This window comes from Odocoileus virginianus, chromosome 8 (genome assembly GCF_023699985.2).
Source record: "Odocoileus virginianus isolate 20LAN1187 ecotype Illinois chromosome 8, Ovbor_1.2, whole genome shotgun sequence".
NCBI lineage: Eukaryota > Metazoa > Chordata > Mammalia > Artiodactyla > Cervidae > Odocoileus > Odocoileus virginianus.
Window position 1 is genome coordinate 72,519,376 of NC_069681.1, and position 24,256 is coordinate 72,543,631.

Consider the following 24,256-nt stretch of genomic DNA (forward strand, 5'->3'; position numbering starts at 1 on the left):
CCAAAAGCCATCATGCTGAGAGATCTTTGCTATCTATGGAGTTGGAGGATTAAAATCCAAGACTCATTTTATTTATTTTTTATTGAAATTTAATTAATTTGCAGTGTTTTAATTTCTGCTGCATAGCAAAGTGATTTAGTTATACATATATATATATATATATATATATATATATATATATACACACACACACACACATACATTTTTTTTCTTTTAATATTCTTTTCCATTAGGATTTATCACCAAGTATTGAATATAATTCCCTGTGCTCTACAGTAGGACCTTGTTGTTTGTCCATCCTATGTATAATAGTTTGCATCTGCTAACCCCCAAATCCCAATACTTCCCTCCGTAAACTCTCCTCCCCCTTGGAAGGAGAGTTCTCTGTTCTCTGTGAGTCTGTTTCTGTTTCATGGATAAGTTCAATTATGTCTTATTTTAGATTTCACATCTAAGTGACATCATGAGATATTTGTCCTCTTCTGACTTAAAATGACAGTCTCTAGGTATATCCACGTTGCTGCAGGTGGAATTGTTTTATTCTCTTCCATGGCCGATCATATTCCACTGTGTATATGCACCACATGTTTATCCATTTATCTGTTGATGGACATTTAAGTTGTTTCTATGTCCTGGCTGTTGTAAATAGTGCCCTGTGAACATGGAGGTATAGGTATCTTTTGGGATTATAGTTTTGTCTGAATATATGCCCAAGAGTGGAATTGATGGATGGTTCTTCTATTTGTAATTTTTAAAGAACCTTCATGGTGGCTGCACCCGTTTACATTCCCACCAACAGTGTAGGTAAGTCCCTTTTCTCCACACCTTCCAGGAGCCAATTTATGGGAGGAGGTTAGCCAGGGAGAAACTGCGGTTGCATGTGTCACCCATTTGCACCGTCCTTGTAAATGATATGACATGGTACTCGCCTGAATTTTGCAGGAAGATCGGTTAGCTGGGAGGCGCTCCAGGGCGGCCAGGACAGCCTGGGTCTTGGCCTGGCTCTCCCTATGATTCGATCACGGACTCTATGATCAATCCTCAGGTGTGACTGGGAAGTGCAGCCAGTAAGACTTCCTATTGATTGGATGGTTTACTGGAGCAGCAGGAAATAGCACTGAGTAGTATTCCTCCTTCCCTTCCCCCCCTTCTCTAATTTAGTAGGTAAAAAGGTTTGTTTTTAAATAAAAAATTCCCCCGCTCTTCAATTCCACGTGACACTCTGCTACCCCTTAGAGTTTCTTGTGCTCGAGAGCTGTGTTTCCTGCCAGGTGAAGTAGAGCAGGCCAGTTTCAGGTCGTAACACAATTCTCCCAGATTATCGTGAGCTCAGCCCTGAGCTCTCCTAATACTCAGAGACCCATCAGCGGTTACTGCCGCCTTAGTCTCCATGTGTCCGTGTAGGGGACGGAGCGCCATGCCTCTGGCCCGCAGCTGGAGAAGATACTGCTCTATAGGTAATGAACACATCTGCAGCTGTTGAGTAGAGATGTAGCCCACACAGGAGTGGCTCATGGGGTCCCTCCGAGGAGCAGCAAGCTGGTTAGTAGATGGTTAGTCTGTAGTCAGCAATTCTTCATTCTTATGCCTTCTCAGTACTGAGCATGTGTCATTTAGCTTAAAATGAAGCCGAAACAGACTTGATGATGATATAGGGAATTCTTTTTATTTTTGCAAATGTTAACCAAATATTTTAAAAATATTTGTTGAGAGCCTTGAAATAGCTTTTTTGTAATGCAAATATTTAGATGAAACCTTGAATTATATAGTGCTTAGGACAGAGGTTACATGTGAAAATGATCTAATAATATTCTGTGGTCTTGGAATAGGTTTCTTTACCCCTCAGCAGGTGAAAGAAATATTATAAGCTCGAAACTTTATGCTTCCAGTTGGCAGGAGAGGAAGTAATTTTAATGTTGAGCATTAAAGATCCCCTATTTTTTTTTTTTTTGTTGCTATTTGTTTTAGTTTAAATATCATGGTGAGTTATTGTTAGGTATTTAATTTGCTTTGGCAACAGTGATGGAATGGCTGCTGAAGTATAAAAATCCAAAGAACATGAGTTGAACTCTGAGTTTCTGGGCAACTTCTTTTAATTGGTAATAATTACAGCTGTTAACTTTGGCCACCTCATGCGAAGAGTTGACTCATTGGAAAAGACCCTGATGCTGGGAGGGATTGGGGGCAGGAGGAGAATGGGACAACAGAGGATGAGATGGTTGGATGGCATCACCGACTCGATGGACATGTGTTTGAGTAGACTCCAGGAGTTTGAGATGGACAGGGATGCCTGGCGTGCTGCGATTCATGGGGTCGCAAAGAGTCAGACATGACTGAGCGACTGAACTGAACTGAACTGAACAGCTGTTAAACTGTAGCTGAACAGACTCTAAAGCTGTTTGTCAGGATACTGTGCTTTTGGCAATCAAATGTTTTGATCCCTGCTGTACAGTTAGAACAACAGTATCAGTACCTTGAGTCCAGAAGTGCTAGTCATTTATTCCAGACCTGTGTGATGAGGTGTTGCTGCGCCAGGTACCATGAAGCAGTCTAGGAGCTCTCGTCTCCTCATTCGGTCTGCTATCCTGGCCTATGTGCTCATTCATTTTTTTCTCCATCCTAACTATAACTTGGGACTCAGGTTTTTGCAACCTGATGCAAACTATTCTTTCAGACTTCTTTAAGTATTATTGGATGACCAAGAAAACTGCTATGGTAAACACCCAACACTAAAATTTCATGCTTTGCATATATACATTTTTCAATAATTAGACTGGACTTTTAAAAATTGAGATTATTGACCTATATAACATGTTAGTTTTGGGTATACAACTTAATGATTTGATATTTGTATGCAGCTAAACGGATCACCACCGTGAATCTTATTGACATCCGTCACACATAACTCGAAGTTTTTTCCTGGTTGTATTACTACATGTTACAAATGAAACCTGCTACTCTCATGGAGGAGATGAGGAGCTCAGGGTGGTATGGCTGTGGAAGGCTACTCTCATAGAGACCTAGGACAACGGTGGTTGCCGGGAGCCTGGGGGAAGGGGAGGTAGGGAGTCAGTGTTTAATGGGAACAGAGTTTCAGTTTTACAAGAGAAAGAGTTCTGAAGGTTGGCTGCACAATGAAGTGAATGCACTTAACACTTCTGTATGCTTAAAGCACATATTTCTTAACCATTTTTACCACAGTTTAAAAAAAATACATGAAATTGTGTGTATCCATCATGACTCAATTTAGCCAGTAGTTTATGGGGTCAATGCCGGAATGGTAACCCAGACTCCCTCCCCATCCCATTCTCCACCCTCACGCATTGAAAATTTTTTTGCTATTTTACGTTTCTCCTTATAAAATACTATATAACTCATTTATTCTCTCTCCCCTACCCCAGATTGTGAGGGCAGACCCTTCTGCCTGTTTTGTTTTCGCTGTAGCTCTCACGTCTGGAAGGGTTCCTGGGGACCAGCCAGGTTCTATTGGTTTCATTGTTCTGCATGTGTTTCTCTAATTTTCTCAGCACCATTTGTTGCAGAGACTGTCTTTTCCCCATTGGGTATTCTTGGCTCCCTTGTTGAATGTTAGTTGACTATAAATGCCATGATTTAATTCAGGGCTCCCGATTCTGTTTCCTTGTTAACTTTATTCTTGAGCTCACTGAACTGCATTTCTGAATTTTCCTGTAGCTCACTGAATTTCTTCCTAATAGCTGTTGTGAATTCTTTCCGTTAGATTGCAATATTCTATGTCTTTGGGTTTAGTTGCTGGAAAATTGTCATTTTCTTTTTTTTTTGTGATAATGTACTACCATGATATTTCATAGCGCCTGGTGGAAAGTGCCCCTGCTGCCACACTTGAAGTCTTGGACACCTTCCTTATTTAAACTATTCTTCACTTACTTTGATTCTAATAGTTCAACAGTTTGCTAGTTAGGAGTCTCCTTGTTTTCCAGAAGGTGGTGTTACAGCACAAGTTTTTGGTTTCTCTGCGCTGACTCCAGTAAGGTTGGGATGGGCACATTAAAAACAGACACAGAGAAGCAAACGGTGGGGGCAGAGTGGGATGAGGTGTGTCTGTGGCCCTTGGGTGTGCCCACACCTGGTAAGGATGGCGGGGGGATCCCAGAGGTCAGGGGTGGTGCTCTTGCTTCCCAGGACGGACAGCAGGGGACACGCTTCTCCAGGGTTCTTTGTCCAATCCACTACCTCCCGTCCCTTTCCCTCCCCTGGTCGCTGTGGCCCATCCTCAGAGAGCAGCTAGTCCTGGCGACCCCATGAGCCACCTCCACCTTCTGCCACCTCTGCCAGCAGTTCTGCCCATCTACTGCCTGGTGGACCGTCTCCTCTGCCCCCACTGGCCCCATGTCCAGTCCCCTCGCCCCGCAGCCTCCTCCGAGGTTCGGTCCATCCACTCTCAAGTGCACAGATGAGTGCATCTATCAATGTCCTGGGCTGCTAAGCAGAGATGCTTTTTCAAAAAAATTTTTTTATATCGGAGGATAATTGCTTTACAATGTTGTGTTAGATTCTGCCACGCAATGATGTGAATCAGCCGTAAGCATATACAGATTCCCTCCCTCTTAAGCCTCCCTACCACCACCCACCCTCCACACCATCCCACCGCTCTAGGTTGTCACAGAGCACCGAGTTGAGCTTCCTGTGTTATCCAGCAACTTCCCACCAGCTGTCGGTTTTACACATGGAACTGTATGTACATCAGTGCTCTTCTCCCAATTCGTCCCACCCTCTCCTTCCCACGCTGTGTCCACAAGTCTGTTCTCTATGTCTGCATTCATGCCCTGAAAATAGTTTCATCAGCACCATTTTCTAGAGCCACATGTATGCATTAATAAATAATATTTGTATTTTTCTTTCTGACTTCACTCTGTATAGCAGACTCTGGGTTCATCCACTTCACTAGAACTGACTCATATTTGTTCCTTTTTATGGCTGAGTAATATTCCATTGTATATTTCTACCACATCTATTTTATCCTTTCATCTGTTGATGGATATCTAGGTTGCTTCTGTGTCCTGGCTACTGTAAATAGTGCTGCAGTGAACACTGGGGTATATGTGTCTTTTTGAATTATGGTTTCCTCAGAGTATATGCCTAGTAGTGAGATTGCTGGGTCATATGGTGGATTTATTACTAGTTTATGAAAGAAATGGCCAAGGCGCTGTTTTCCCAGTTATAGATATCCATGAGCTTCCCAGATAGCTCAGTGGTAAAGACTTAACCTGCCAAAGACTCAATCTGCCAAAGACTCAACCTGTCAATGCAGGAGACATCTCCCCAGTGAAGTTTTCATCTCTGGTTTGGGAAGATGCCCTGGAAGAGGAAATGGCAACCCACTCCTGTGTTCTTGCCTGGAGAAATCCCATGGACAGAGGAGCCTGGTGGGCTATGGTCCATGGGATTACCAGAAGAGTTGGACATGACTGAGCACACACATGGATGTCTCATTAGTTGTAAATAACAGGGAGAGAAAAGAGGAGTCATTCGCACCACCTTGATGCTGCTTGAACTTTTTAAAAACCCTGTTTCTGCTTAATGTTAAAAGAGGATATGTTCTGTTTTCCACAGCAAAGGGGGATAATATTTTGAGAGCGGATAGATTAACTTGGACTTCAAACCTTTGTCCTCTTTCTGCTTATACTGTTGAGCGTAACTTCCCTGGTTTGCCCCTCACCTTTCCTTTATGAGCTTTCAATTATAAGCTTCTTTCTTTTTTAAAAATTGAAGTGTAATTGACCTATAGCATTGCTAGTTTCAGAGGCATGACATAGTGATTCGATTTTTCTGTGCATCTGAAAATGATCATCATGATAAATCTAGTTGCCGTCTGTGGCTGTACAAAGCTATTACAGGGTTATTGACTCTGTCCTCTTGGCTGTGCACTTCATCCCCGAGAGTCATGCTGGAAGTTTGTAGCTTTTAATCTCTCCCACATATTTCCCTGCTCCCTCCACCTTCCTCCCCTCTGGCAACCTCATGTTTGTTCTCTGTATCTGTAACTGTTTCTGTTTTGTTACGCTTGTTCATTTGCTTTTTTCCATTCCAGATATAAATGAAATCAGTATATTTGTCTTTCTCTTGTCTTTATTTTTATTCAGTTTGACGTACTTCCTGATTTTCCTTTTCATTTCTTTATTTGCCCTACAGTTTAAAAGTGTGTTCTAGTTTTCAAATATGTGGAAATTTTCAAAGAACTTTTCATTATTGATTTTTAATTGTGGTCAGAGAACATGCTTTGTATAATTTCAGCCCTTTTAAAGGAGTTGAGACTTTATAGTATAAATGTGTTTTATCTTGTCGAATGGTCGACCATATGCTTTTGTTGGGTGGAGTGTTCTGGAAGTGCCAGCTCTGTCAAGTTGCCTTATGATGATATTCAAATTGCTGCATGGTTGCTTGTTTCACTGTTGAGTTCTCTTTCTCCTTGTTGTATCAACTGCTGAGACATAATCAAGTCTCCAAGTATACTTGTGGCTTTGACTGTTTCTACATAGAAGTCTGTTAGTTTTCGTTCATGTATCTTTGAGTAAAGGTGTAAATATTTAGTGTTAAGTCTTCTTGGTGAGTTGAGTCCTTCATCTTTCTGAGTGATGCCTTTTACCCCGGTAAAATTGCTGTAAAATCTCCTTTTGCCTGGTGCTGTTGTAACCACACGTTGCGGAAAAAAAACTCCCTCAGAAGGACAATGTAGATAGCGGAGTGCAGTTTATTACTTCACTAAATAAGCAGGACTCCATCTTGGGCCGGACTGTGGACTTTGAGTTATATGCTCAATATCTATGGAAAGGACAAACCAACTGGAAAACCAGGCCCCCAGAAGGAAGAGCCCCAGGGCTCTCCATAGCCTGAAAGAATACCCTAGAATCACACATTCTATTATGCGTATTGGGGTATGACCACAAGCCTATTGATAATTGTCTACTGTTAACTCCCTAGGCTTAAGGCATATGAGTTACGGGTTAACTTTGATTATATCTTTCTTTTTCCTTTGTTCAGCCTAGTTTCAGGGAATTTGGGGAGGTGGGTTTGGGCACGCTTAGGGTATATAAGATTTTCACATGAACTGGTCAGGGTCCTTGGCTAAGAGGAGACTCTGCCTTGGGCTTGCCGGTGTAATAAACTGCACTCCACTATCTGCATTGTTCTTCTGAGTGAGTTTGTTTCCTGGAATGCATGGCTACAACAGTTGTTCAGTTGCTCAGTCATGTCCAACTCTTTGTGACCCCATGGACTACACAGCACACCAGGTTTTCCTGTCCTTCACCATCTCCCGGAACTTACTCAAACTTGTGTCCATCGAGTCAGTGATGCCATCCAAACATCTTGTCCTCTGCCGTCCCCTTCTCCTTCTGCCTTCAACCTTTTACCAGGATCAGGGTCTTCTCTAATAAGTCGGCTCTTCTCATCAGGTGGCCAAAGTATCAGAGCTTCCGCATCAGTCCTTCTAATGAATATTCAGGATTGATTTCCTTTAGGAAATCAGTTTAGTTCCAAGTATAATTTGAACAACATACTTTTATATTATCTATTGAAATTTTTAAAAAAATTTGTACAGAAATGTCCCATTTACCTAATGTATTTCCAGTTTTAGGCATCCCTTTGTATGTGTGTGATCTAAGTTTCTATCTATATTCTTTTCCTTCAGCCTAAAAATTCCTGTAACTTTTCTTTTGGTTCATAAATTCTGTTGCCTTTTGCTTTTCTAAAAAACAAAGTCTTTATTTCTCCTTCATTTTTGAAAGATATCATTGCTTGGTATAGAGTTCTAAATTAAGTTAAAGTCTTTGAAGATATTTTTCCATTTTCTTTTAGACTTGCATAGTTTCTGATGAGAAGTTTGAGATACTTCTTTGTTCCTCAATATATAATATGTCTTCTCTGGCTTCTGGTAAGATGTATTTATTCCAGGCTTTGTCATCTGAATGTTGTCTGGCTTCTTTTATACTAAAAGGGAAAAGGGTCAAGTCTTGTTTCTGGGTCAGTCTCAGAGTGGATGAATGTGTTAATTTCTTCCTCCCTGCAGCCCTTCACAGGATGTTTCCTGGAAGCTAAACAAAGGTATGGTAGCTTAATGCTCATTACATGGGAGGCAGGGTTCCCAGAGATGGGCCATTGTGTGCAATTTTAACTTATAGGGAACACCCCTGTAGTGATTAACTTGTAATAGCATACCAAGGTTCTTCCTTATTGCATCAATACCCATTGTAAGACACTTTAGAGAGCTATAATGGAATAGTCTTTGGTCTTTGGGTAATTCATGACTATACTTATCAGTCCTCTAGCCAGGAGGTTTATACCAGGAGATTTGGGTAATTTGACAGGGTTTGTTTTTTATTTTTTTTGTGGGCATTGCATCACCATGATGCAAATTTGAGGGCGACCTTAAACCTGGAAAATATTTTCCAGTATGAGGTGTGACTCCACTGCAGGAAAAGAAGAGTTTGTCAGGTCAGATTGTGCAATATACAAGTGAACTGCTTTTTTGTGCAAGGGAAATATGGGACTTAGTTTAGAATTCTAAGGTACAGGAGCAATATGGTCAGAAGGACTAGTGGACGCAGGATCCCCTTGTCAGATGAAACTCATCAGTGGATGGGGGAGAGGAATTCCTGGTTGGAATATAAAGTAAATAAACAAGAGAGATTCTTGGGAATGCGTCTTGACACAAAGAGAGTGATGCATGTGTTGAGGAATTCTAGTAGTTGATATTTAGACACTTAAGTATTATGGTCGTGTGGTTAGTCACTCAGTCTTGTCCGACTCTTTGTGACCCCATGAACAGTAACCCACCAGGCTCCTCTGTTCATGGGATTCTCCAGGCAAGAATACTGGAGTGGGTTGCCATTTCCTTCTCTTCTTATGGTGTTGAAACTCTTTTATTTGACAATTACAGACATAGAGGTTCATGGAATCGTTAATAAAAAAGCTCTGTGCTTGTAAAATTTGTCTTTGTTAACTCTAACACCTCTCAGGAGGAACTATCAGTGTTTGAGGTCAGGGAGATTAAGAGATTTGTTATGAGGTCTAGAGGTAGGATTATGACGTTGGGTTAGACAGACTTGAGTTCATTGTAACATCTGGTGTCTGGCTGTGATGAGATCATTGCATTAATAGTGTCGGCTCAGGTGGGAAGCCTGCCACAGGCTTCAGCAGCTTCGTATTTACAGTGAGGCTGAAATTTCAGCCTTAGGGAGTGGCCGCTTGACAGCTGTCACCCGTAGCAACAGGATAGGAGAGAACTAAATTGGGAACCATGTTACCCTGGTGGCACAGTTGGTAAAGAATCTGCCTGCAATACCCAAAATCTGGGTTTGATCCCTGGGTCAGGAGGGTCCCCTGGAGAAGGAAATGGCTACCCACTCCAGTATTTTTGCCTGGAGAATTCCATGGACAGAGGAGCCTGGCCGGCTACAGTCCTTGGGGTCCAAAGAGTCAGACTTGACTGAGCGACTAAGACTTTCACTTTTCAACACTTGAACTAGAGTGAGGCACTGCTGATAATAAGCTGTGCGTTTCAGGTAGTTACATCTTATGTATCTCTCAAGGAACTCTTTTGGGGGATTGGATTTAATAATTTTTATTTTACTATAAAACATAATTGAACTTGCCTAGTGGCTCAGAGGGTAAAGAATCTGCCTGCAATGCAGGAGACCTGGGTTCAATCCCTGGGTTAGGAAGATCCCCTGGAGAAGGGAATGGCCACTCCAGTATTCTTGCCTGGAGAATTCCATGGACAGAGGAGCCTGGTGGGCTACAGTCCATGAGTTTACAAAGAGTCAGTCACAGCTGAGTGACTTTCACATAAAACATAATTAAGTTTAGAATGCTGACTTTTGACTGAAACTATTAATATCATTTTGTTTCAACTCTGTCTTAAAGTTATTCTTAGAGGATGATGGTAAAATTCAGAATGCAAATTTGTCTTTCAAACTGAAAGTTACTTAGGGGCTTCCCAGGTGGCTCAGTGGGTAAAGAATCCGTCTGCAATGCAGGAAACACAGGAGATGCAATTTCGATCCCTGGTTGCAAATTCGATCCTGGAGGAGCGAATGGCAACACATTCCAGTATTCTTGCCAGAAGAATTCCGGGGACAGAGGAGCCTGGTGGGCTACAGTCCATGGGGTTGCACAGAGTTGGACACGACTTAGCAGCTGAGTATGCATGAATAGGCCAAGATGCTGGCATGTTTCAACGACAGGCATTGATGTGAAACATGCATTCCTGTTGACAAGTGTGACTCAGCCAGGTGTGAGCAGAGGAGGTTGTGCTGGGCCCTCTGTGTCCACCACCCCCTGTCTGTGGCCTCAGCTGGGGCTGGAACCGGTTTCCTGGTGGCCAGTGCCTGCGAGACCCCAGGGTGGAATATGTGTGTGTACAGACCAAACACTGACAGGAGACTTGGATGAGATGGGGAGGGGCGCAGGTGTGTGTAAGAGGTGCCTTGCTTCCCCTCTGCAGGTGGGTCTGAGAGGAGCTGCTTCTGAGGAGGAGGTCTGAAGGATGGGGAGGGTTATCAGAGCTGCTTGTGTCGAACTGCAGAGGAAAAATTCAACCTGTAGGTGTTGGGCTAGTTGCAGAGTTATACTTCATGTGTGTGTATGTGTGCATGCATGCGCACACTCAGTCATGTCCAGCTCTTTGTGACCCCATGGACTGTAGCCCACCAGGCTCCTCTGTCCATGGGATTCTCCAGGCAAGAATACTGGAGTGGGTTGCCATTTCCTCCTCCAGGGGATCTTCCTGACCCAGGGATTGAAGCTGCATCTCTTGTGTCTCCTGCACTGGCAGGCAGGTTCTTTACCACTGTGCCACCTGCAAGTTACTCTTTGCCCCATTTTCTGTTTTCTCCCAGGTTGAGTATGCTTAGTCTATGATTGTTACAGGGACCATAAAGGTTAACTTAGATAAAATGCTTAGACAAGGTTCAACAGAAGATAGAGTTTCTTATCATTACACCATATCTATGACCTCGTGACCTGATGGAGACAACGGACGTGGCGACACCGTGTTGGCAGAGGGGCTCGAGCTCCAGATGTCTGCGTCTCCTTGGCGCTGCACTGCCTTTTTAGCGATTTCCTATATTTGAGACTTTCTCACTTCTCTGTCTGAGAAGAAACGTGATACACAAAATGTCACATCAGTAGGAAAGTCGTGAGGAGCCATTACACTGGGGAAGAGTATCTTGTGTATGTGACAAGTTCGCCATGAAAATGGATGAGTTGGCCTCCTTCAACTCTGTGCATCATTACGTTAAGATTGTTGATGAAAGTACAGTGCTAGCTTTGCTTGTCACCGTGGGTCATGGGACCCTAACAGACTGGTTTGCATGTGACACTGGGTGGTGGCCGATGCACACACACGTGCCTTCCTCTTGAATGTGGCATCTGACTTGCAGGCATTCAGAGCCCTAACGGGCATGGGAAGATGAGAAGTCCCAGGAGAAACCTCACGGTGCTATACTTCCCAGCCTCTCAGGGAGAGTGGGGACAGGGAAGCATGGACTTTGGTTGCGAGGAGTCTTTGCAGGTCAGTTTCTCACCCTTTTGTCATATTTACAGCAGATGTTGGGAGTCTTGACTCAGCATTTTCTAGCTTGAAGATGAGATGCCTCAGTGGGTTTTTAAAGGGTTGTTTGGAATCCAGAAGGATGGTGTCAGGGCCAGGCACTCAGAAGCTCGCCTCTGTGTTTGATCTTCTTGGGATAGAAAGAAGAGGGGTTGGGAGAGAAGAAACACTGGACAAGAGACATCTGAACTTTCCTCCTCTGGGAAAGGTTTCCCCAGTTGGGGAGCCAAGGTGTGGGGGGACACATGAGGGTAAAACTGAGAGCTGATAGGTTTCGTTTTCTTGAATCACCTGCCTGACAGTCGATGAGGTCCAGGAGCTGACTGGAAAGCCTCTGGCTGACCAGAGGCTGGTCCTGCATGGCTGCAGGTGGATGACTGATATGGGCAGCCTGGATTCAGACAGTGGCAGGGTGGCGGTTTCGGCAGAGGGAGCCCAGGTGAGGGGCAGCCTCCTGGGGACACGAATGCCCCCTCAAGGAGCCAAGCCAGACCTGTCACCAGCTGTGGCCACAGATTCCAGCAGGGGGCCTGGGATATCACCCTGTAAACCAGTGGAGACCGAAGGCATCCAAGCATCTGGGCTCTTCCCACGCCCACGCCCTGCCCCCATCCTCCCCCCGATGCTATCTGAAGGTGAGAGGAGAGGGTGAAATTCTGGCAGCCAGAACATCTTTCCTCAAGAGAGTTAACACCACTTACATGAACTTTTAAAATTATAAAATTGGACTAAGTTCCAAACAGAACCAGATATTGCCCTTTCTCCCCCAGGTCCCTTTTGGGTGGTACCTTAGGGTCCAGTTTGCAACTCCTCGAATTCAATCTACATTTTTCTCTGTCCACTTAGACAGGATGTGTTGTGGTCACATTCTCTTTGTTCGTTGGACACATTTACTGAGCACCTTCTGTGTCCCGTCACTGGGGACATGGAGGCGACTGACATGAGCAGGGCCCCTGCTCGTGGAGCTTACAGCTAACGCTGGAAGTCAGAGGGTGAGCAAACCAGTTTCCTAGGCGCAGTGAAAGGAAGGATGCAGCCTCAGGGAAGAACCGAGCTGAGGGGTGTGCTGGAGATGGCGGGTTGATGGGATGGTGTCGGCAAAGCCAAGCCTAGAGGAGCAGACCAGGTGGAAGGAAAGGCAGGTGCCGGTGCCCGGGGGACAGAGCTGAGGAGGGGAGAAGGCTGCTTTGACGGGAGGGGAGCTCCAAGACCAAGGGAGAGATGGGTCACCAGGGTGCTGGAGAACATGTGCAGTGAGCCTGTGTGCCTTTGGCCAAGGTCTCGGGAGTCTCAAAACACGTGTGCTTGTGTGCGTGTGTGTGTGTGCCTGTGTGTGTGAGAGAGAGAGAGAGAGACTTTAGTCGCTCAGTCATGTCCAGCTCTTAGCGGCCCCATGGACTGTAGCCCACCAGGCTCCTCTGTCCATGGGATTCTCCAGGCAAGAATACTGGAGTGGGTTGACATTTCCTCCTCCAGGGGATCATCCCCACCCAGGGATCAAACCTGCATCTCCTGCACTGGCAGGCAGATTCTCTGCCACTTAGCCACCAGGGAAGCCTAAAACACCTAGAATAGGCAAGCTACAAGTTCAGACTGGCCCTCTTCTAGGATTAACTGAGCAGAGACTGTGTTCACACATGTTGAATTGGTGGTGGGGTTTAAAGTCTGTCTGTAATTCCAGCCCAGTTTTGAGGCCCAGGGAGTGATGAAGAGTGTCCAAGTCTCGCAAAAGAGGGACTTGCTTCAGAAAACTCACTGGGCTTTATTTTAAGTCTCAGTCAATCCTGTCCATATTGAAAAACCCTCTGAACTGAATATTTGAAACGTAGCTTTTCTTCTTTGTTTTCAGTTATTAAATGTATTTCCTTAAAAGTATACTTTTTTCACCTTTACTTAACCACTTTATTATAGTCTTTGTTGTTGTTATTTCTAAACTTTAAATTTTAAATTTTTTATTGGGGTATCGCTGAGTCACAAGACTGTAATAGATTCAGGTGGACAGCAAAGCAACTCAGCCATATAAATACATGTATCCATTCTCCCTCAAGCTCCCCTCCCATCCAGGCTGCCACGTAACACTGAACAGAGTTCCATGGAAAGCATACTTGTTTTAATTTACGTGATGGGTTTTAAGGTGTCTGTCTCCCTGGGTAGCTCAGACAGTAAAGACTCTGCCTGCAGAGTAGGAGACCTGGGTTTGATCCCTGGGTCGGGAAGATCCCCTGGAGGAGGGCATGGCAACCCACTCCTGTATTCTTGCCTGGAGAATCCTATGGACAGAGGAGCCTGGCAGGCTGTACAGTCCATGGGGTCACAAAGAATTGGACATGACTGAGTGACTAAGCACACAGGTATAGAATGAGCTTCAAGGAACAGCCCAGTCTGTGTAGCTGTGCTTACTGGACACTAGGCTTCGGGTGACCGTGGCTCACCTTTCACCCACCAGCTGGAGCTGGCCAGGCTGTGCATTAAGCATCACTGGCTTGTGTCTCCGCTCATGTGATACCGTTCCTGGAAGGCTCTGCACTTTGTCTGCACAACCAGGTCATAGCCATTCTTAATAGCTGAGTGCAAACTCTTCCTTAATGAAATTGCTCTGGTTTTCTGGCCTGCATGAGCCTGGCAGTCACATTTGTCTTCTGAATTCCCAGGTTATTGGTTCTTTCTGTTGCCTCTGTTAAGTGTAAGCCTCTGCCTTTCCCCTTCCCACCACCTGGCAACACGCCTCTGTCTGGGAGATGCCCCATGACTCCAGGTGAAATGGTGCCCCACATCTTAAATTGTAAATAGTCCATGGCCCATACTTCCTCCCCTCCCCCATCTTTTCTTTCCCTGAAAAGAGAAACTAATAGGCATTTGCAGTCATGAGAGATCCTGACTTGTTGGTGTATTTCCTTTGAAATCTTGGGTGAAAGTGGATCACAGATGCTGTGTTTGGGGAGATGTGGTTTTCACAAGATAAGGTCTAGAAAAGGCCCCTGAAGTGTGTCTGTCAAGGCAAGAAGAGGCACATTTTGCATTTGTGCAGTGTTTTCATTATGTTGACTTTATTAGGAGAGCTAACAGCCCCAGTGCCTCCCTGGCTACCAGACTGCTCTGTGTCTGTCTTGAAGGTTTAGAAACATCTTTGTTAATGTGGGTAGATCCCGGAGTTGAACTCGAAACTCCTTGGGAAGGAAAGAGTGTGTGTGTGTGTGTGTGTGCATGTGCGCACATGTGCACATTCATGTACCTCTTGTTGCAAAGCTCTGTGATGACTGCAGTCTTTTCTTGGAAATCTTTCTGGAGGCAAAAACCCCCCCATCTTTACATACTTTACAGCTACATAAAAATTAGGAAAATGACATAACCAACTTAAAAAACTTTTTAAAATATTTTAATAGATAAAAAAATAGCCAACAAAATGTGTTATTGAAATATAGTTGATTTACAGTGTTGCATTAATTTCTGTTCTATGAAGTGTTTCAGCTATATAAGCATATATTTTCATATTTTTTTCCATTATGGTTTATCACAGATATTGATATCCTGTGCTGTACATTGTGGGCTTCCCTTGTGGCTCAGCTGGTAAAGCATCCACCTGCAATGTGGGAGACCTGGGTTCGACTCCTGGTTTGGGAAGATACCCTGGAGAAGGGAAAGGCTACCCACTCCAGTATTCTGGCCTGGAGAATTCCACGCAGAGTTGGTCACGGCTGAGCAAGGACCTTGTTTATCCAGCCAACTTTTAACTCATGTGGCCAAAGCCCAAGCACCTGTGTTGCCAGGAACTCAATGTCCTGTCTTTTTGATAAAGGAGAAATGTAATCTAACTTTTCCTTGAGATGGGGGTTGGGATATAGTCAGTTTAACTGTGAAAGGACTTGGTTTATATGAGTCAGCAAAATCTGGTCTGAAGAGGGGCTGGAATGGTTCATGCATTTTTTAGACTTTGGTGTTTAAAAGAAGAGACTGAAGCCACATGTAGCCCCGAACCTAAAATATTTACTACCCAACCCTTTGCAGAAATTTGCCAGCCCTTGATTCGTGTATTGTTTTGTGGCTGAAGAAACCAGGGCTCAGGGGGGCTGAGTTCATGGGGCAGCCGGGCCCAGTGGAAGGAGAGTTGGGTCCAATTGTCTGCAGGTCTGGCTTTTAACCCTGCTTTCACTGGACCTACCTAATACATTTCTGTGACTGTTGAAGTTTCCCTTTTGACTCTGTCATCCTAGAATTCAGAGTGGTGTCTGCAATGAGATTCAAACACTAACTACAAGGAGTTGGTCAAACTGCACAGGTTAGGGGCACAATTCTTTATGTCTGTCCTCAGTCAGACACTAGCTGCAAGGTCTGGGGTCCCCAGAGCTCCAGCACTTATGAGCAAGTGGCTACAAATTCAGGGTTCCCATTGACCTTGTGATTTCAATAATAAACTAGAATAACTCAGAGCACTCGGGAAAGAGTGCTATTGGTTGTTCAGTCACTAAGTCGAATTCAACTCTTTGTGATCCCATGGACTGCAGCATGCCAGGCTTCCCAGTCTTTCACTATCTCTTGGAGTTTGCTTAAATTCATTTCCATTGAGTCAATGATGCCATCCAACCATCTCATCCTCTGTTGCCCCCTTCTCCTTTTGTCTTCAATCTTTCCCAGCATTAGGGTCTTTTCCGATGAGTCAGCTCTTTGCCGACCTGTATACAGGAGTCCCATAAAAATACGGGAGTCCCAGGTGACCAAAGTATTGGAGCTTCAGCTTCAGCATCAGTCCTTCCAATGAATATTCAGGGTTGACTTCCTTTAGGATTGACTGGTTTGATCTCCTTATGATTATAGTTTTATCGGACAAGGGTACAAATCAGGACTAGCCTATAGAGACGGAGTGAGGCTTGGGAGGTTCCCTGTGGGAGGCTTTCTCCAGACACATCGCCTGAGCTTTGGTGTTCACAGTTTTATTGGGATTTCATGAAAAAAGAAACTGGAATTCTCTAGGCAAGAATACTGAAGTGGGTTGCCATTTCCTTCTCCAGGGGATCTTCCAGACCTAGGGATCGAACCTGGGTCTCCTGCATGCAGGGAGATTGTTTACCACTGAGCCAGGGAAGCCCATTCATTACACGGGTGTTATTAATTGGCCACATGACTGAACTTTCATCTGAGATAACTTTCTACCTGAGAAACTCCCCTGCATAACAGGGTGCAGGGCGACCTTTGTTTCCCAAACACTTCCTCTGCTTCCCGTGAAAGGTCTTCCTTCGTGTCCTGACACCCCCTGCCCCCTTAGCTCAGGATGTTACATAAGCTGCAATTTCCTGGCTGCGTTTTGGGCCTCATATTTTTATGGGACTCCTGTGTATAGGTCTCCAGTCCCCATGTCTCCCTCTGAGCTCCCATTCAGGAGGTCAGGCTGATGTCAACTGGCTCAATCCCCAGCCCTCCAATCACACGGTGCTCCTGGCAGGTCAGCCCCCATCCTAAGACTGTCCAGGGTCCACAGGAGTCACCCCATTGGTATAAACTCAGGTGTGCTCAAAAGGTTCCATCATGAACAACAGATACTCCTATCACTTGGGAGATTCCAGGGGGCCAGAGCCTCCCCCCTGGGAAGCCAGGACTAAGACCAGCTGAATTCTTCACTCTGAGACAGTGGCCGAGGCTTGACACTTCCCATGGAGCTGGGTGGCAGTGCTGCCGAAAGGCTTATCATTTTAACAGGCTTCTGACTTAGGAAGGCAAGAGTCCTTCCCAAGAATTCTTTCTGTGTGATAGTAAAACTTTGCATGCGAAAAGGCAGAAAAATTCTCCTTCTGTCCTTGGAGGTTCACCAGTCGATCTAGTAATCAAATTGACATAAGACAGATTAACAGAAAAACGAATCACCTCCCTGGGTCCCACGTCAAAGTTTCCAGGAGGCAGACTCTTACTGGGTCAACTTGGACCACATAACCGCATAGCCCTTTGTGTACCCAGCTGATAGGAGGACGGGGCAGAGTCGTGAACTAGAGAGAGCCCTTGCCCTCGTGGCCTTGGCTGTCCACTGCCCAATCTGGGTTGCTCTGTGCTCATCTGAGTCTGTTCTTTCCTTTTACTTTGGCTTCTTTCTCAGTAGATGTTTCCTGAGTTCCTGCTGACATCAGGCTTCTGTACATGGGGGAGTTGTAAACATACACTTTGATTTTATACGGTGGTATTTTCCTAGCGCATTAACTCAGAATTCACCTCACGAGTCTGAATTTGAAACCTTGTTCATAATGTGCTTTGCTATATATGGTACAGCATTCTCCTTAGGCAAGACATTTTCAACAAATCATGTTAGTTATTTTCAAAATATTAGTGTCTTTCTCCAAAGAAGGATTGGGTCACGATGCAGCCCCTGAGCTAGAAGAAAGTTATCTGAGTCCTGGAGATGGGATGAGGAGGTAGGGACAGTATTTCTACTTAAAATTCCAGATTTGGCCCCGTAGCTGTATAGAAAGGTGAGCTGGCCTGATAGATGACATGTACTTGGGAAATCATTCACTTCATGTTGTTTCCACCAATTGTGCCAGTAATTTTCCACCCCAATATTTACGATCCAACATTGAAATACTTATTAGGGAAAACTTGTTTCCATTCTTATTTCTATCAGGGATTTTTTTTTTTTTTTTGGCCTCAGTCTTCTCTTCACACCTCAGTTATCCAGTTATTTCTTCTTCTTTCTGGTCCACACATTTTGTCCAAAAGAAGTCACACAGAATTTTCTTTTGAGCTGTTTCTCATGTCCATTGTTTTCCCCTTCTCCATGCAATAGATACTTTTATCATTTTGCTGCTAGATGGTTGGGCTTCCCCAGTAGCTCAGCTGGTAAAGAATCTGCCTGCAATGCAGGAGACCCTGGTTTGATTCCTGCGTTGGGAAGATCTGCTGGAGAAGGGATAGGCTACCAACTCCAGTATTCTTGGGCTTCCCTTGTGGCTCAGCTAGTAAAGAATCTGCCCACAATGCGGGAGACCTGGGTTCCATCCCTGGGTTGGGAAGATCCCCTGGAGAAGGGAAAGGCTACCCACTGCAGTATTCTGGCCTGGAGCATTCCAGGGACTGTAGAGTCCATGGGGTCACAAAGAGTCAGACACGACTGAGCGCCTTTCACTTTCACTCCTCGATGGTGGAGTTCATTTTCTGCCTCGGGTACGCTTGTCTCCTGCTTAGAAAGCGTCTGTGGTTCATCTGACCTTCAGGATGAAGTTCAGCTTTCTTCCCCTGGCGTTAAAATCATCCACAGTCTGGCCACTGGCTATTTTTCCGAGTTTCCTGTCTATTATTTCCCAGTTTGGACGCCCAGTGCTGGTTTTTGCCATTCCCATCCCCCCCCCCCCGCCCCCGCCCTCCCGCAATGTGCTTTGTCTACGGGGCCTCTGTCTGAGGTCTTCTCGTCCTCACCCAGATTGTCCTTTTTCCTACTGTAAACCTGACCCAGAGGTTAAGGCTCTGAGACCCTCACACTGTTCTGACCAGCTCTCCGCCCTTGGCACAAAGTGGCCGCTGACCTCTGACCCCGCTGGCCCCTTCAAGTCCCCTCTTCGTCACTTGGTCCTAGTCACTGCTAACTGAGGTTATGCTGGTTAACACTTTTGAGAGCAGGAGCCAGCTTTTTTGTTTTTGTGGTCTCGCCTGCATCTCACCATGGATTCTCAACTGTGGCTACCCATTCATATCACTTTAAGAAGCTTTAAAAACAAGAGGCACAATTGGTGAGGGGTGGACCCAGGAACTGGCTAATTGTGAGAACTTTTTCGGTGATCATCTGCAGCCAGAGTTGAAAGCCACTGAACGAAGACCAGGTGAGCTGCTCTGCCCACAGGAGGGTGTGGGGCTTGTGCCCTTGCTGCCCATCACTGCATCCCTGCCTGGAGAATTCAAAGCGACCCTTTACATGACTTACTCAACCAGCAAATACAAGTGCCCTTCATGTACCAGGCACTGTTCTGGGCGCCAGGTCCCTGTAGTGGACAAAACACGTCTCTGCTGCTCTAGAGCTTCTGCTCTTGGCCTTGGGGAGACAGACCATAAATAAATAATGTCAGGTAATGATGACACCGGCTGTGGAGGAGAACAAAGTGGGGTGAGTGGGCAGAGAGGAAAGCAGCACTTTTGTATAGGCTGGTTTCAAAAATATCCTGTGTCGGCCTTAAATCAGCAAATGCTTTAAAACCAGCCTCCTCTGAGGTCCAGCCGGTTTGAAGGTCCTGCTGCTCTCTGCTGCCCCCTGTGGACAAGCAGGGAGTAGAGCAGAGGGATGCCAGACAATGAGGGCTACAGGGGGTGATCTGAGAATGGGGGGTCCGGTACTCAGACCTACACCCAGCTTGTGACCAGGGACCCGGTTGTGAGCATGTCCCATGACAACATGTCAACCCTCAATAGCCAATGTTACACTGGGGTGTCCCCATCTTAGGATGCAGATTGTAACAGGATTCTAATCACTTGAAAAAGGTGATAAATTTACATAGCTCAAACTGTCTACTTCAAAACGTTTCTGAGCATGAAGTGACTGTGTCTGAAGTGAGATGCCTGTTACCTAAGTCCTGCGACACCTGTTTCTTTTATAGGTGGGACGTGCGGCAGGTACTAGAGCACAGTAAGTGTAAGTCGCTCAGTCGTATCTGACTCTTTGCGACCCCATGGACTGCAGCCCACCAGGCTCCTCTGTCCATGAGATTTTCCAGGCAAGGATACTGGAGTGGGTTGCCATTTCCTTATCCAGGGGATCTTCCCCACCCAGGGATCGAACCCGGGAGTCTCCTGCACTGCAGACAGATTCTTTACCGGCTGAGCTACAAGGGAAGCCCAGCTGGGATTTAAGGAAAAGGAGAGGGGCCTCCGTCACCTGCAGGGCACTTATTTCTGTGAGCCTGGACTTCAGGGCCTCCTCCCTGAAGGTCAGTTCTCAAGCTGGGTTGCCCTGTCCAGGGAGGGAGACTGCCTTGTGGTTGGAGGTGTGTGTGTGTGGGGGTGGGGGTGTGGGGGGGGTGAGCCCAGGGAAGTGGTTTCAGTAATGGTTATGTCATCATTCCCCTTGCTGACCCCTCCTCAAGTGAAGGTGAGTGGGGAGTTTTAGCCCAAGAAAGGGTTAGCTGTATGGCTGAAATCGAGTCTTAAGGAGACAGAGGGGCTTGGGTCTTAACCACAGAGACTCGGGATGCAGGCTCGGGGTAAGGCTAGCATGTACCCTTGAGCTGGGATGGGCAGTGCTCTGTGGTCAGGTGGCCAGGGGCATCTGCTAGTCTGTGCAGGCTAAGCTGGGGGGGCCAGGGCTCTACACTGAGGTTTGGGAATTTCATCTTGAAGCACAGAGGTGCCCCTTTTCCTGGGCCCGAATGCAGGGCACACCCCCTTGCGGTTCCTCTCGCGGTTCCCAAGCACAAAGGAGCCAGAAAGCCTAGCTCCAGAATTCGGTCTCTGGGCCTGGAGGGGAGCTCGCCCCCCTCCAGGGGGAGGGGAGGCTCTGGTCTCTGTTCCCCACACCCCCGCAGTCCACGGGGGCCCTGCCTCCAGCCGTGCGCCCCTCACCATCCTCGACGAGCCTGCGGGTCTGGCGCAGGGGCTGCAGGTTTGGGGAGGGAGGATGGAGGGAGGAGGGGAGGGGGAGGTGGGGGGGAGGGACGAGTGGGGGCGGGGCCGAGGTTCCCACCCCCGGAGAGGCTCCTCCGCCTGGGGACCAGCGGGCGGGGCGGGGCCGGCGCCGGTCTCCAGGGCAGCGGAGGGACTGGGTGGCGCGACGCCCGGAGCATCCTTGCATCTAGTCCCCGCCCGCCGGTGCTGCCGCCGCTGCCCTGCGTGACTTCTTTGTGTTTTGCGTTCTGCCCGCGCCTCTTCTCCGCAGGACCTGTCCGTCCTCCTCCGGGCTACAAGAAGGCAGACGATGAGATGTCCCGGGCCACGTCTGTTGGAGACCAGCTGGACGCACCAGCCCGCACCATTTACCTCAACCAACCGCATCTCAACAAATTCTGTGACAACCAGATCAGGTAGGCGAGGGCGGCGCAGTCGGAGCCGTTCGTTAATTCCCCGATAGGAGGGGGCTTGGCTTCCTCTGAGACCCCCGCAGGAGCCAAGCCAGCCCCCACCCGTGTCCCTGCGGCCTCCAGCCCCATCCTCTCCCCTCCCCACTCAAGCCCGGCAGTCTATACCCGCGTTTCCCATTGGAGTGTGGGAATATACCTTTCATCCTCTGTCCTTTGCGTTGGTTCTGTGTGCAGGCTGTCTGTGAGCCTGAAGGATGCTTGTAGGCTTCTGTCCTGGCAAAAATAAGGTTTCTTCTCTCTCTTTATCCCTGAGTGCCCTCCCAAGAACTCCCCCATCCCGTTTTTAAGCCAATTTTTTAGAGACAATTTAAGCCTGTTTTAAGCTCTCCTTAGCAATTTGCCGACTGTAATGTGGCAGAGTGCTTTATAATGGATCCCTCTTGTCACAGGAACTTGCATTCAGCTCTCAATGCCCAGGACATTTGTTAAGAAGGCTTTCTTTTCTGGGAAACTTTGCCCAGAGTTAGCGGGAAGACGGATGAACACTAAGATTTAGATGCCTGCTCTATGCCAGCAGCTCTGTTGGACCCTTTAGTTACAATAGCTTTATGAAACCTCATCACCCGTAGAAGAAGGCAGTCTTACCTTCATGTGAGGAAACCGACATATGAAGATAGATGTTAAAGGACCTGTGGCCATTTAGCTACCAAGTGGCAGAGCTGGACAGAGAACCCAGCCTGTCTGGCTGCTGAGCTCAAAGTGTTTGTGCTGTGCGAAGCTAAATCTTTTAGGCACGAAAGCTGGGATGTTTGCAAATTTCATTAAACTTTCAGGCTTCCACAACTTTATCCCTGGGAGGGACTTCAGAGGATGTGCTTCTGTGAGTGGCTCTGAACCGCGTGCTCAGGTGCAGAGAAGGGAGGTGATGGATTAGGTTTGCCAGTACTATGTGTGTGCGCAACTGAATTCCAGTCCAGAGCTCTCTCTCTGTGGCTTAAAAAGCTGTGGCTTAAAACTTTGTTGTGTGTTGTGTCACCCTGAAGCCTTAGCACTTGAACTTAGCCTGAAATCTTTATTCAGAAAGGCCTGGCTGTTGGGCGTTATTGTAGCTTCATAGGGTTGGGGGTAAAATAATGGTGCATATACTGTGCAGAAGTGACACTTATTAAAAGAGTGTTAGATTATCCTGACTTTATTTTGGGTTTTAAGAATGGCCATTGGGGCCTATTTTTTACTTAAATGTGTAGCTTGGAAGAACAACTGAGGCCAAAATTCAAGGATGAGTGGGTTTGGTTTAAGATGCAGAGCAGCACACATATGAGTTACTGCTTCACCCACTAGGATAGCGCTAATCAAAAAGACAGTAGCAAGTGCTGGCAAGAATGGGGAGAAATGGGACCCCTCCTACATTGCTGGCGGGAATGGAAAGTGGTGCAGCTGCTTTGAAAAACAGTTGGGCAGTTTCTTAAAAGGCTAAATGTAAAGTTACACATGATCCAGCCATTCGAGGTGTATATGCCCAAGAGGAAGGAAATCACACATCCACACAAAACTGGGTGCAGATGTTCATAGCAGTTTCATCAGAGTGGCCCAAAGGGGAGACAACCCAGTTGTCTATCGACTGACAAATGAATAAACAGAATGCGGTATGTTCATACAGTGGAATGTCATTTGGCCACAAAGAGGAATGTTATACTACAACATGGATTAACCTTGAACACATTGTGCTAAGAGAAAAGCCAGTAACAGGTCTCATGTATGATTGCATGTATATGGAGCATCCAGAAGAGGCAAATCCATTGGGACAGAAGATAGACTAGTGGTTTCTAGGGTGGAGGAGGAGGTTGGGAAAAGGGGAGAGACTGTAATGTATGTGGGGTTTCATTGTGGGGTGATGGATCCATGACTCTGTGAAACACACCTACCCCACCCGGAATCCCGCGTTGACAGCATAGTTCCATTTCCTCAGACTTTGTCATGTGTTTCTAACTTTAAGATGTTTTCAAGTAGTGTTTTTGCCTTGTTGTTCAGTTGCTAAGTCACATCTGACTCTTTGCGACCCCTTGGACTGCAACACACCAGGCTCCCCTGTCCTTCACTATCTCCCAGAGTTTGCTCAGATTCATGTCCATTGAGTCGGTGATGCCAAGCAGATATCTTATTCTCTGTCGTCCCCTTCTCCTTTTGCCTTTGATCCTTCCCAGCATCAGGGTCTTTTCCAATGAGTCAGCTCTTCAAATCAAGTGGCCAAAGTATTGGAGCTTCAGCTTCAGCAACAGTGAATATTCAGGGTTGATTTCCTTTAGGATTGATTGGTTTGATCTTGTAGTCCAAGGGACTCTCAAGAGTCTTTTGACTAGTTCCTATTAATTTTCTTAATTTCAGTATTCATTTGTGGATGCTTAAAGCTGGGAGAAAGAAATAGGGGTCTTTTTTTTTTTTTATTTTTGTCTAAATTCTCTAGTTCCCATGGAAGGTGAAGATTTTTAAAAGTCTAGGTAACGGGGTCTCACAACCTGTTCTTTAATTGACTTATATTGACTTTTAAAAAAATTTTATTTATTTATTTTTTATTGAAGTATCAATTGATTTGCAATGTTAGTTTCAGGTGTATAGCAAAGCAATCAGTTCTACACACAGCTCTATATATACATGTATATGTATAAATCCTTTTCCAGATTCTTTT

At 46.0% G+C, this 24,256-nt stretch overlaps 1 protein-coding gene across 1 annotated transcript in view; it reads left to right on the plus strand.

Moving 5' to 3' along the window:
- Positions 1-24,256, plus strand: part of ATP8A2 (ATPase phospholipid transporting 8A2) — a 447,047-nt gene that overhangs the window by 38,323 nt on the left and 384,468 nt on the right. Inside the window, exon 2 of the mRNA XM_070471693.1 lies at positions 21,429-21,573. Coding sequence (XP_070327794.1) covers positions 21,429-21,573 — 145 coding nt within the window. The remainder of the gene's footprint in view (positions 1-21,428; positions 21,574-24,256) is intronic.